Source organism: Pleurodeles waltl, chromosome 8 (genome assembly GCF_031143425.1).
Source record: "Pleurodeles waltl isolate 20211129_DDA chromosome 8, aPleWal1.hap1.20221129, whole genome shotgun sequence".
In the NCBI taxonomy this organism is placed as follows: Eukaryota; Metazoa; Chordata; class Amphibia; order Caudata; family Salamandridae; genus Pleurodeles; species Pleurodeles waltl.
Genome location: NC_090447.1, coordinates 1423151586 through 1423165813, shown reverse-complemented (window position 1 = coordinate 1423165813; position 14228 = coordinate 1423151586). Strand labels below are relative to the sequence as shown.

General features: G+C 46.1%; 1 protein-coding gene across 2 annotated transcripts in view; it reads right to left on the bottom strand.

Moving 5' to 3' along the window:
• Window positions 1–14228, bottom strand: part of DYRK1A (dual specificity tyrosine phosphorylation regulated kinase 1A) — a 633571-nt gene that overhangs the window by 384032 nt on the left and 235311 nt on the right. For both annotated transcript variants that reach the window (XM_069202549.1, XM_069202550.1), the window contains exon 4: window positions 6197–6396. In XM_069202549.1, coding sequence (XP_069058650.1) covers window positions 6197–6396 — 200 coding nt within the window. The remainder of the gene's footprint in view (window positions 1–6196; window positions 6397–14228) is intronic.

Genomic DNA, 14228 nt, shown 5'->3' with positions numbered 1-14228 from the left:
GGCGGGCACGTTGAGAGTTGGAGAAGGTCGGAGTACCACACCCTCCTTGGCCAATCCGGAGCTATTAAGATTACTAGAGCCCGGTCTTGGCGAATCTTCCTCAATACTCGAGGAATCAAGGGTATGGGAGGAAACGCGTAAAGCAACTGGCCGCACCAGGTCATTTGAAACGCGTCCCCCAACGCTTCCTGCATCGGATACTGAAGGCTGCAGAACAACGGACAATGCGCGTTCTCTCGAGTGGCGAACAGATCTACCCGAGGAAACCCCCACTTCTGGAAGATTAAACGGACTTGATCTGGATGGAGACGCCACTCGTGGTCTGCCGAGAAGTGGCGACTGAGACTGTCCGCACGCACGTTCAAGACTCCGGCCAGATGGTTTGCTATCAAGCAAATCCGATGGTCCTTTGCCCAGGACCATAGTCGAAGAGCTTCTCTGCAGAGAAGGTACGACCCCACTCCTCCCTGCTTGTTTATGTACCACATCGTGGTAGTATTGTCCGTTAGGACCTGTACCGACTGACCACGAAGGGAAGGGAGGAAGGCCTTGAGAGCCAGACGTACAGCCCGTAACTCTAACAGATTGATGTGAAAAATCTGTTCCTCTGGAGACCAAAGACCTTTGATCTCCAGATCCCCCAGATGAGCTCCCCACCCTAGAGTGGAAGCATCCGTTATAACTGTGGCCACTGGTGGCGACTGCTGGAACGGCTTTCCTTGTGAAAGATTGTTGCTTGCAATCCACCACTTCAAATCCACAGCAGCATCTCTGGAGATCTTGACAGTACCCTCTAGATCCCCTCTGTGTTGAGACCACTGCCTTCGGAGGCACCACTGAAGAGCCCTCATGTGCCAGCGAGCATGCGTGACCAACAGAATGCAGGAGGCAAAAAGACCGAGCAGACGAAGGACCTTGAGGACTGGAACTACCGCTCCATTTCGAAACATTGGAACCAAATCCTGAATATCTTGAATCCGCTGAGGCGGAGGAAAGGCCCGACCCAATGTTGTATCCAGTACTGCCCCTATGAACAGGAGGCGCTGAGAGGGCTCCAGGTGAGATTTGGGCTCGTTCACCGAAAAGCCTAGGTCGAACAACAACTGGGTTGTTGACTGCAGATGACGCAACACAAGCTCCGGGGACTTGGCTTTGATCAACCAATCGTCCAAGTAAGGGAATACTGCTATCCCCTTCCTTCTGAGCTCTGCCGCAACCACCGACATCACCTTCGTGAAGACTCGAGGTGCTGAAGTAAGACCAAACGGAAGGACCGCAAACTGGTAGTGTTGCGATCCCACCACAAACCGGAGATACTTCCTGTGTGACTTGAGTATCGGGATATGAAAGTAAGCATCCTGCAAGTCGACAGACACCATCCAGTCTTCCATGTTCAACGCCAAAAGCACCTGTGCTAGGGTCAGCATCTTGAACTTTTCCTGCTTGAGGAACCAATTCAAGATCCTCAGGTCCAGAATTGGTCTCAAACGACCATCCTTCTTGGGAATCAGGAAATACCTTGAGTAAACTCCTTGACCCCTTTCCTGCTCCGGGACCAACTCCACCGCGCCCTTTAAAAGGAGGACTTCTACCTCCTGTTCTAGCAACAGGAGGTGTTCTTGTGAACAATACGAAGGGCGGGGCGGGATGAGGGGCGGAAACTCCCGAAAGGGAAGGGTGTAGCCTTTTCCCACAACACTGAGAACCCAAGTGTCCGACGTAACAGTCTCCCATTTGGTGAGAAAATGCTGTAATCTTCCCCCTACAGGAGAGGAGTGAGTGGGAAATGGTGGAAGCCTAAGGCTGCTTCCCCTGCTGCACCCCGCCAGAGGATGAGGAAGAGGCAGAGTGCTGCTGAGAGGCTCCCCTGGTGCGGACCCTACCCCTCCCCCTAAAAGATCTATAGGGGTGGGAAGAGGCAGGTTGCTGATATCTTCCCCGAAAGGAAGAGGAGGAAGAGCCACGCCCAAATCCACGAAACCTCCTGAAGAATCTGGAAGAGGCCGTGGAAGAAGGAGCTTGGAGTCCCAACGACTTAGCCGTGGCCCTGCTCTCCTTAAAACGTTCCAAGGCCGAATCAGCCTTAGCCCCAAACAGTTTGTCCCCATCAAACGGGAGATCCAACAATGTGGACTGTACATCTGCCGAAAAGCCCGAGTTACGGAGCCAGGCCTGTCTCCTTTCCACCACAGTTGTGCCCATTGCTCTGGCTACCGAGTCGGTGGTATCCAGTCCCGTCTGGATAATTTGGGTCGCAGCAGCCTGGGCATCAGAGACAAGATCCAAAAGACCCTGGGGAAGCTCTGTAAACGAAGAGGAGATGTCATCCATCAGAGCATGAATATACCTCCCAGGATACAGGTCGCATTAGTGGCTTTTAACGCCAGACTGCAGGACGAAAAAATCTTCTTCGACTGCGCCTCTAGCTTTTTTGAGTCTCTGTCCCCAGGCACCGTCGGGAAAGAACCAGGCGCTGACTTGGACGAACAGGAGGCCTGCACTACCAAGCTCTCCGGCGTAGGGTGCCTAGATAGGAAACCAGGATCAGTTGGAGCCGTCCGATACCTCCTGGCCACGGCTCTGTGAACTGCTGGGGAAGATGCCGGCCTCTTCCACACCTCTAAAACCGGATCCAGCAGAGCGTCATTAAAAGGTAACAGAGGCTCCGCCGCGGCTGAGGCCGGATGCAACACCTCCGTCAAAAGGTTTTGTTTTGCCTCCACCACCGGCAAAGGCAGGTCCAAAAAACTAGCTGCCTTCCGTACCACTGTATGAAAGGAAGCAGCTTCCTCAGTATATTCCCCCGGGGACGAAAGGTCCCACTCAGGGGAAGTGTCCAGCCCACTGGCCGACTCCAGTCCACGCAGCCCATCACCCGAGTCCTCTAGCTCTCCTTCCTCTAGGGCTCGTTGGTACTCCTGCTCTTCTAGTACCCGGAGAGCACGCCTCCTTGAATGCAGTCGTTGCTCAATCCGCGGAGTCGACAATGCCTCCGCCGAAGTCGGAGATCGGCGCCGATCTTCCGAAGCCACCGACACCGCATCCGGCGCCACGGGTAACTTCGGCGCCGACTGAAGAGCAGCTGAAACAGATGGACCCACCGGAGTCACAGGCCGAAATCTCGACGTCGACGGGATGGAAATCCCTGGGGCCAATCCCTCCGAAGCCACCGGAGCGGCCACCGGCGCCGACACTGGCGCCGAGCCCACGTTCCCAAACGGGAGAAAGGGCATAAAGGGTGCCGGCCGAAGAGGCGCAGGATCACCCAAAGAAAAGGCCAAAGGCCCAGCCGGAGCACCCCCTGGAGCCATCTGTTGGAAGATGGCATACATCGCATTCAAGAATGCGGAACTATCGGCTCCAGGGGTGGGAAAAGCCGGATACTGGGGTGCCTGTCTCGGAGGCGACCCCGACGCCGGCCTCGGCGTCTGCGCCGGAGAAAACACTTGAGGCTCCAATACCTCAATCACCGACGCCTGTCCAGGCGAAGTTGGTGACGCCGGAGAGGGCAACGGCGTCGAAGGATGCGGCGTCACCGTGGGGCTGACCTCCCATGTCTTTCGGCGCCGATCCGGAGACCTGGAACGAGCCTCCCTTGAATGACGCCGAGATTCTCTACGGCGCCGGGAGTCTCGATGACGCCGATGTTTTGGAGAAGACTTCTTGTGATGCTTCTCCTTTGACTTGGCCATAAACAGCTTCGCCTCACGTTCTTTAAGGGCCTTCGGATTCATGTGCTGACATGAATCACAAGTCGAGACGTCGTGGTCGGAGCTCAAACACCAAAGGCAATCGGAATGAGGATCCGTCACCGACATCTTGCCTCCACACTCACGACAAGGCTTAAATCCAGACTTTCTCTGCGACATTATTTCCACAGAGAAAGAGTACGCAGCAAGATATACACTGTAACCGCAAGAGTAACAGTTGCTCCCTCGAAGATAACCGTTTCGAATGCACGGAAAAAAGGGAACTGACGTCCGCACGTCGTCGAGGACCTCTTATTGCCTGTATGACGTCAGACGGCGTCGCGTGCGAGACAGTGACGTCCTCGTCGACGTGCAGAGACTAGTAAGAAGATTTCCGTAGAATGCTGGCGCCATGGGAGTATTCATGAGGTGAGGAATCCACAGGTAGTTGTATCCATCAGAAATAGCGTTCATAAAGGCTGATTGATCCATCCCCAGAGTGGTTAAGTCAGGGTATTGGGCTACTGACTGGGGCCTTGGAGACAGCTCCACAGGAGGAACTGGTTCTGAGGGTGGCGTCTGGCCCGTTGGAGCCACAGCTGTTGGGTCAGTAGGAGTCAGCGCCAGTCCTAGCTTTTTTGGGGGGCAGGTTGCTCAATATCAGAGTCTGGACAAGGTGAAGTTGCAGACTGCAGTGGATGGTGACCTGCGTTTTGAAAATCGAGGTGTGACTTTAGATGACCCCTTTTTTCATCTTCAGCTCTGGCCATAAAAATCTTAGACTTCCTTTCCTTAAGTGCCTTGGAATCAATCTTCTGACAAGAATCACACTTACACACACACACACTTACACACACACACACACACACAGACAGAGAGAGAGAGAGCAAGCTGACAGGACACTTTCTGGCATCCTTGACATAACGCAGAGCTGCATGCGAGGCCAACTTTGAGCAGGCATGCCCTCCCGCCATGATAGAGATATTGGTGAAAAGTTTATGGATCCTGGGAAATTCAAAAGTAAGAAGTAAAATTAGGTGAAAGATAATCAGGCTACTTTCTGCTAATTGTTAATTCTAACAGATTCAACAAAGGCCTGATTAGATTATGTAAATTAGTATAGCTACAGAGGACTTTCTGTGAGGAAATCAGATAAGCTATGCAGCTGAAGGCTACCAGGAGGCACATTCAGCCTTCATTTGCTGGGGGTTTATTCGCCTTTCTCCCAGTGCAGACACAAATAGCAGACAATGCTATGATACTGAACAATAACTGCATTGTCCAAAGCAGGAGTGAGTGTAGACTGATTTCTGAAACTCAAGAATATATTGGACTACTTTCTTCTGTTCACACTCCTCATAAACTTTGCATCTACTATTAAGTTTGTACCTAGTGCAGACAATATGAATTGTAACTGTAATAAGATGTAATACATCTTTAAAATGTGTCCATTGTTTCCTATTATTCTACATAGTGCCCTTTTATCATTAAAGTTTATTTCCACTAATCAAATTATATTTCACAAGACTGATAGTGATCTAAATGCATCCCACTCAAGTACAGCGCAGTGAGTTGCAGGGTGGTTGCAGTCCAACTGGCCTTCTGTCTCGGTTGCCACACTGACAAAGTCCTTAGTGCCAGTATAGAAATCCTATTTCTTGGCCCATGTTCTAGAGAATCTAGAAAACATCAATTTTTCTGCGCATTGTGCACAAGGATAGCTGATCTGCTAAACATATAAAAGCTGGAAGGACCAACAACTACCCTATAACAGTGCCCAGTGCACTTTAACCTACAGCAGAACCTGAGTGGAGTCCTGTGGTGCTTGTCACATAAAACTGAGTGAGATTCAAGAGTGACCTTGGGATTCATCTGGGCACAGTTGCCAAAGGTCTTGGAGTCACGCTCCAAACACCAGAGATCTAACTCGTAGAGACCTGTGACAGACATAGGGTTGCAATAGGCTTAAACCCTGTAGTCTTAGAGGGTAATACATATTTTACACTGGAAGATTTCAAAAGGGAAAAAAATAATTTCACAAAGTGAAGAAAAAGAGAAGTGAAACTCTGGATTCATGGCTGTAGGTATGGAAAAAAAGGAGATGATGCCAGCATCCATGTAATGGATGGCGCTTACATGCAAGCTCTGATCATCACTTCCAGAATGGAACGATGTCAGCACCACGCCATTTCCTGTTGTGAAGAAACACTGCTTTTTGAGTTTTTGGATCCAGGCTCGCACCTGGGGATATTCACATGGTGAGGAATCTACATTCAGAAGTATCCATCGGAAATTTTAAAATAGGAGATTAGGCCTTTAGTTTAGATCCTCCACTACCAACAGAGGGTTATATAAATATAACACTGCATGCAAGATCACAGAATTCTTCCTTGAGATAAGTTGAGAATAGGCTCATGTAAGTTTTAAAAACATTCCAAATGTTGAAAATTTGTTCACTTGATAATATAGAAAATGTATCTAATTTAATATTTCTTTAGATGTTATACCTGATTTGTTAATGGTTGCTGGATCTGATCAGAGTAAGGTAAAGCAGAAACTTGTTGGTCTGTTATGCTCTGCTGCCGACGCTCACTGTACTGCTGATGCGAGTGGGGCATCTGTCCAGCCATCTGAAGGCCAGCAGCATGAAATGAGAATGACGGTGCAAGTCGAACAGATGAAGGTTTGCATGCTGAAGTCTCTCCTCCTAAAAAACAATAAGACAATTTTTCAGCATATAAAAATTAAATAATACCTGCATCATCCATATAAAGCTATTAGCATGAACCATCATTAGGAACTGCGAACTATACATTTCTTAAATCAAAACCGTATTGAAACTGACAGTTATGGTGATTTTTAAGTTTTTAACAGCGCATCACTCAAGCTGTGTGAAGAGCAAGACAAAATCAAGATCATGAATTAGGGATTGTATTTGACAGCTCCCTTTCATTTGAGCAACAGGTTAACCAGACGGTCAAGGGTTGCTATTGGGCTCTAAGATGCCTTAAGAAAATGTTTCCATTTTTGCATGAAAATTTGAAAGTGGTGGTGGTCCTGGCGCTGGTTATATCTAGACTGGACTGCTGTAACGCTTTAATGCTAAATATCAGCAAATCGTCTTTTCATAAACTGCAACTCATTCAGAACACGGCGGCCCGCTTGATCTTAGATCTACCACGTGCGGCATCTGCAAGCAGCTGTCTTAAACAGCTTCATTGGCTACTGGCAGATAAAAGGATTAAGTTTAAGTCCCTCTGCTTAACTTATAAGGCTCATCATTTGGAGGGCTGTGAATATCTGAGATCAGTTCTTCAACCTTATCAACCGGCTCGGACACTTAGATCATCAACTAGACAACTTATTTTGGTACCCCATTGTTTTAGGTCTAGGTGGGGGAACAAAGCCATTTCTGTGGAGGCTGCCAGACTTTGGAACTCCCTACCTCTGATGATCAGACACAGAGACATATTTGGGCTTTAGGAAGAAATTTAAATCTTGGTTCTTCTCCCATTAGGATAGGACTCTTGGGTGACCTTCTCTCTATGCATGGTATCGATTCCAATATAGCTCACTAGTACTAGCGCTTTGATGCTACAACCGGAATGCGCTCTATAAAAGATTTAAAATACAATAAAATTGCATGCAACAGTAGTTTTTTAAAACCAGTTTATCCATACAGTAATATTATCATCAAAAGAATGCCGTAATAGGTGTTAAAACCCATGTGCAAATTATGAACTATTACAAATCAAAACATCAGCATTCAGCATGCAGGACAGGTGGAGTTGTTTATATATTTCAAGTTAACTATCCTGGAAGGTGCCTAGTACAGGAATAGCACAGTGCCATAATGCTGGAGCCGTAGGCTGGCTGCAATGAGAATCTGAGCCGTAACAATGTATTTCTTATTATTGTCACTGTCATTTATTTTATATAACTAGCATTCAGCCAAATCAGCATTATCAACCTAATGTTCACCAAATGAACTTACCTTCGGTAACCCTTTTTCTGTGGATACTCTAACCGCAAATAGCTAAACTTTTGAATATTCCACAGGCATCAGACTAGATCCGGAAATTTTCGATTAGTACCCCTGTGTGCCATCACGCAGCTCCACACCAACATCGTTCTGCTCGTTAAGTGACATACAGAGCTGCCCTTAAGCACTACCCATGCAGACATGAGTTACTTTCTAGACTGTACGCACTCACAGACGCAGAACCCAACAGCAGTCTGAACAACCAGGGGACTTAGCGTCCAGGAAGGTGCAGGAAGCCAACAGATACAGGGCTGGACAAGTCGGAAGACTCTCAGGACTGGGACTCTAGCTCCCAACCTAAACATTGGAATCATATCCTCAATGTCCCATATCCAATGTGGAGGCAAAAAACTTTGAGTGAGAATGTATCCAATACTGTTCCAATGAGCAGGGGGTACTGAGAGGGCTCTAGGTGATATATGGGGTGAATCAGTGAAAAGTCTAAGTTGAACAGCAGGGAAGCTGTTGACTACAATAGACGGGCCACTACTTAGGGCAACTTAGCTTTGATAAACCAGTTGTCAAGGTGCACAAATACTGCGATTTCTGCCTGTGATGGGCCACCACCACTGCCATCACTTTCACGAGGACCTGAGGAGCTCATGTCAATCCAAAAGGAAGTACTGTGAAATGGTAATCGATAGAAACTACCCCAAACAGGTCCTGTGGGACGGCAGAATTAGAATGTGAACAAATGCGACCTGCAACTTTAAAGACACCATAAAGTCTTTCAGCTCTAGCACCAAAATATTCTGAGCTACAAACGGCATTATCAACTTGTCCTTCCATAGATACCAATTCAAGACCCCGAGACACAGGATCAGCTGTATAACGCTGTCCTTCTTGGAACTAGTAAGTACAGAGAATAGCACCATTGGCAGGATCTTAAATTCCTGCTGCAGGATCCCCAGGAGTTCTTCCTGAACCTAAGCGGGCTGGAGAGGGTGTCTGTGTGGGATGAACCACTTTTCTATAATATGGAAGAATCGGTTGTCTGAAGTAATGGCCTTTCTCCTACCAGCATTATGCGTTTATTCCCAGGTAAACTACTGCTGTTTCTCTGGTGGTGCTGGGGCGGAGGAGGAGGAAAAGAAAGGAAGGAGCAGTTTACCAGGGCCCCTTCCATAACCCGCTTTATCGATGCATAAATAGGTCAATACAGCTCTTATATGAGAGGCTGCTGCTGGGCTAGCATAGAACAGTTGTAATTCTTTCTTTGGAAACCTCTAGAAAAAGGAGAGTGGCTTCTACAAGAACAAAAAGTTCCAGTAGAAGACAGCAGTCCCAAAGACCGTGCCACTGCTCTGCCCTCTTCACCGCACCTGCTTATTTGAATAAAGTCTCCCTCTGTCAAAGGGCATGTCTAATAGAGTGTTCAGAACATCAACAGAGAACACTATGGACTGTAGCAATGCATGGTGCCGTAAAGTGACTTATGTGCCCATTGATCTTGCCATGCTGTCTGCTGTGTCTAATCCAGATTGAATTGTGTATCTAAAAGCATCCTGACCATCTCGCACTAACTCCAAAAAGTACTTTTTTCCCCAGACTGTCTGGAAGATTTGGATAGATCATAGCTGCCATACTCCAGAGAGCAAGGGCATATCTGTCCAAAAGACAGGTGGAATTAAGGGAGTGAGGGTTAAGATGCTAGGCAAAAAAAAGCTTTTTTGCCAATGGCTTCCAAGTGATTCAAATCCCTGTCAGGAGGAGGTGTAGGGGGAAAAAAGCTCCAGGGGTGAATCCTGATCTGGAGGAACACTACAGTACTGGGGAGGGATAGTTATGAAGGGCAGCTCCTCTGCTCTGTTACTATCAGCGAGCAATGCCCTTATTATTCATCAGGCAACAGGGAGGTTTTTCCCAGAGATTTAAGAACCACATTAAAAGGGAGCAATGGTCAAGAAATGGATGGTGCAAGTGGTAGAATATTGGCTATCTGTTCCAATGCAAGTAGTAGTAGGTCGAGGACCTAAGCTGCTTTCTTGATGACAGACTAAAAGGCTGACATTTCATGGGGGGAACGTCCCGACATCAGGGTAAATATTCAAGTATGGAGACTTATCCAGCCCACTGGTCCCCTGGCGGGCTATTACATCTGCAGAGTCGTCATCTGTCACAATTCTGGAATTGTTAATATAATGCAATACACTGTTCCAGAAAAGATGAATGAAAAGAAAACAGGGGAGTCCTAATCAATAGGAGCCACTGACATAACCAAAATACGACCGAAGCACAACTTTGTCAACATACCCAAAGCTGAGAGCGATGCCCTCAGAGAACTAGCAACTGACACTAGTATTATCATTAAACCAGCAGACAAGGGTGGAGCAATTGTTATAATGAATTCAGAGGAGTACAGACAGGAGTGTCTACGCCTCCTGGGTGACTCTACTTATTATGCTCAGATTAACCAGGATCCCACAGCTAGACTGCAAACTGAGATCCGTGGGATGATAGAAGAAGCCTGTGGTAACTCTTGGATATCACAGAAGGAAGCTGAATTTCTGGATACTGAAGATCCTCGCATTCCTTACTTTTCCTGTCTCCCAAAGATTCACAAAGGAAGGTCTCCCCCTCCAGGCCGTCCCATAGTTTCAGGTATTGGGTCTGTCCTCGAACCCCTATCCACATTTTGTGATCACTTTTTACGGCCCCTTGTACAACAATCAGTGACTTACCTTAGGGACACAAAAGATGTCCTGAACCTCATTGAAACTATAAACTTAACAGTCTACGTGAATGCGCTCATCACCCTTGATGTCGAGGCATTATACACTAACATTCCGCAAGAAGCTACACTTAAGGTAGTTGAGTCATCCCTCCTGTCTGCTAGATTGAATTCAGCAACCCCAGTCCATTTCATTATGCATTGTGCTAGCTTAGCCATGACAAGGAACTTTTTTTCAATTTGAAGACAAACTTTTTCACCAGATTCGTGGTACTTCAATGGGCAGCAGCTTTGCCCCTAGTCTAGCATGTATGTATATGTATGACTGTGAAAAACGCTTCATTTTGCCAGAGTCCAACCCTTTTTTTGACAATATCAAGTTATGGCGTCGATATATAGACGACATATTGGTTATCTGGCATGGTCCGACCTCAGAAGTGGATAAGTTTACAACATGGGTCAATGGTCTGGACCCCTTTTTGAATTTCACATCCACTGTTTCTACCACTGAGACTCCTTTTTTAGATCTGGTGATCAGCATTAAGGAAGGGAAATTGAAGACTTGGACTCACCAGAAAGCCACTGACGGGATTAGCTTATTATATGATAGCTATCACCCTAAGGCACTCAGAGACCATTTACCGTATGGGCAGTTTCTACGCCTCCGACGGAATTGCAGTAATTTGCATTCATTTGATACCCAAGCTTCCGATCTGCAGACTAAATTGCATGATCGCCATTATCCCAACAGAGTGATAAACACGGCCTACAAACGAGCTAAGTATAGTGACAGAGACTCACTATTACAGTTGACCCCCAAATCCACAGACATGAAACTCACTTGTGTATCCACATTTACGCCATTATCGAATACTGTCAAGAAAATAATCAATAAAAGATAGGCTGTTCTCTGCAGTGGAGGTGAAAATATCTCAAAACCACTGTTTGCTTTCAAAAGGACCACTAACATTAAGGATATGTTGGTCCACACTCGACCGAGATCCCTCATTACCCCTACCAGTCAAAGGTCTCTCTGGGATCTCCCCCCAGTTAAGGGTCATTTAACGTGTGGAAACTGCAACGTGTGCTCACTCACTAAACGGACAGAAATCCTTGATTTAGAACCTATATTGACATGGCGATTGATGAAACATACTAATTGCAATACGCGCCACTGCATTTATTTGATTACCTGTCCTTGTAATTTGCGATATGTAGGGATGACCACACGAGTTGTCAAAATAAGGATAAATGAACACCGCAGCAACATTTGTTGTGGACGTGCCACAACCAAACTTAGTATTCATTTTATGGACAAGAATCATACACCAGATGACATGTGGTGGGTTGTACTACAGACCTGTGCACATAAAGAGACTCGTCCACTCTTTGAACTTGAACAGCGCTGGGTATATAGACTCAACACTCACCGACAAGGGTTAAATGATGATATACCCTGGTTCACCCTTTCCCTTTAGGCAGTTTCTGGACCACAGTTAGTTGCTGAAATTAGATCCACCAGAGCTCCGATATCTTGAGTAATCAAACAACATTGTATAATTTCGTTGTATTACCTATTGACATAGTATTGACAGTGATCAATGTATTCTGGGTCAAAGATTACCTTGCCCTTCATTGTTCTTGGTTGGATTTACATTGGGTTATCTATATATCAGTTAGGCCAATACTAGCTTAAAATGGCCGCCACGTTGTCCTTGGTGTAGTAACCCATTTCTGAAGTTCCTTTTTCATTTCTAGTTTTTTGCATCACATGGCTCGAACCTACCACACGTGTGGCTGTTGCTCAGCAACAAGAAACGCGTCAGCTTTGCGCGCGCTCTGCACGCATACTACTTATACCTCCGGTTGCTCGGCTCAGTTTACCTTCGGGAGCGCAGCCAGGGGGTAGGTGCGAAATTGGACACCGGTCTACACACAAGTAAGTGAGGTGGTCCTTCTGTAGCGGTCGTTTTTATGTGCCGCTGCTACTTTTTTGTACGGGCCCCTAAGTTTAGGTCCCGTGTTGTGGCTCGTTTTTCTTTGCCGCCGCATCAATAAGATTTGTTATACGTAAATAATGGTTCTGATTCCCCGGTACTCGGGTTCTTTGGGTAAGATTACGAATTACACCTGTCTGGTAGTAGAGGACTGTCCAGGATATAGAGTACTTACTGGGCCCCCTTATTGCAGTAGATTACTAGACACTTCGACTATATTTTTACATATACACGTACTTCAGTCTTATAACAGTGGGGCTTTGATTGCACTTTCTGAAATCTCCTGAAATGTGACCGTTTAGTATACGACACTTGTGTTGGAGTGTGGTCTTTCACTTGGTATGTACCATGTTTTATACATATCGCATTATGGCCATTTACTTACCTTGAGTGTATTACAATTACTATCAACACCAGTGACCCTTGAGTATGTTATTTTAGATTTTGAATGTTTTTTGACCTAATGAGTCAATGAATTTTTTGATACTCTCTATGTCCAAGATTGTTGTGTACATTCTCATTGTCAATTCAAAGTATTTTATTAACTAATTGGTAACAGAAAAATGTGTCTTTTTTTATACTTCTATTTATTTCATGACCAGATCTGTTGTTAACCTGGCAACAGGCCTGCGTGATCCCATTAAGCTCCTCCTCTAGTTGGGATGGTAAGCCCTCCTGCATATATTACTAGCATGGGTTGCTACCATCCACTTGATCACTTTGTGTTGCACAGTTTGTCACTATTACATTATTGATTTGATCAAATTGGTCATTCTTTCATTATGACGATCGATTGCTGATGAAGAAGCTATGCAATTTTAACCTCTTCACTTCATGTCCTTAGGGTGACTGATGGGAACAGCAAGTCTGGGTTGAAGTGACCTTGAGTAAGTGACTGTAGACGTCTTGACTGTGAGCGTCAGTATGTAGGAGTCTATACCATTTGTTTTTTCTTATTGGAGAAGTCTAGTGATATAATAGGTCCTGAAGAAGCGTCACAGGATCCTTATGGACCAAAAGAGATGCGAAACATGTCGACCGTATATTAAGGAACGTCTGTGAATGACCGACTTCCTTCCCATTCTATTGTTGTTACTAGTGAGTGTCTGAGCATTATCTCTATCACACTCCCTTGTTATATATTTTTTAATCTTGGCCATCACCCAAACATCAAAGAATAAATGAATAGTTAGTGAGGGTTCTGAGCCAATTTTATTCTCTACCTTTTTTGACTTTTCCTCCTTTCTTCGCGGACCCATATTTGGTTCCGCGGCATCATCTATAGTAAAAAGACCTCCGGCAAAGAGCCCCCCTTCGGGGAGGTGCCCGTCAGACATTGCAGCGCCGGTCTGACGAGGAGCCGTCTGATGATGAAGCATGACCCCTAATATGGTGTGTGAGGACTCTTGATCCTATTGATTAGGACTCCCCTGTTTTCTTTTCATTCATCTTTTCTGGAACAGTGTATTGCATTATATTAATAGATTCTCAGGTGGGTATACACTGGACCCTTAATCCTCCGATCCCTTTTCTTTTGTAGTATACAATTCTGGAATTGGACATCTGAATCAAGCTCCATAGTACTGTATGAGTCATATGATCCTTCCTCCACAATACTGAATGCTTCTCTCCTGAAGGAAAGAATTTAACTAGCAACAGGGTTCAAGTGAAGGAAGACGCGCATCTGAAGTTGCCAGGTGCAGTGCCCTCATCTACACCAAAGGGGAACTCATTCACATAGATAGGTTGGGCTGTGGTGCCAAGTCTGACACCAGTTTTGCAATCACCAAAGTCACCACTGACTTCAGTTTTGAAATCGGTGGGTGAAG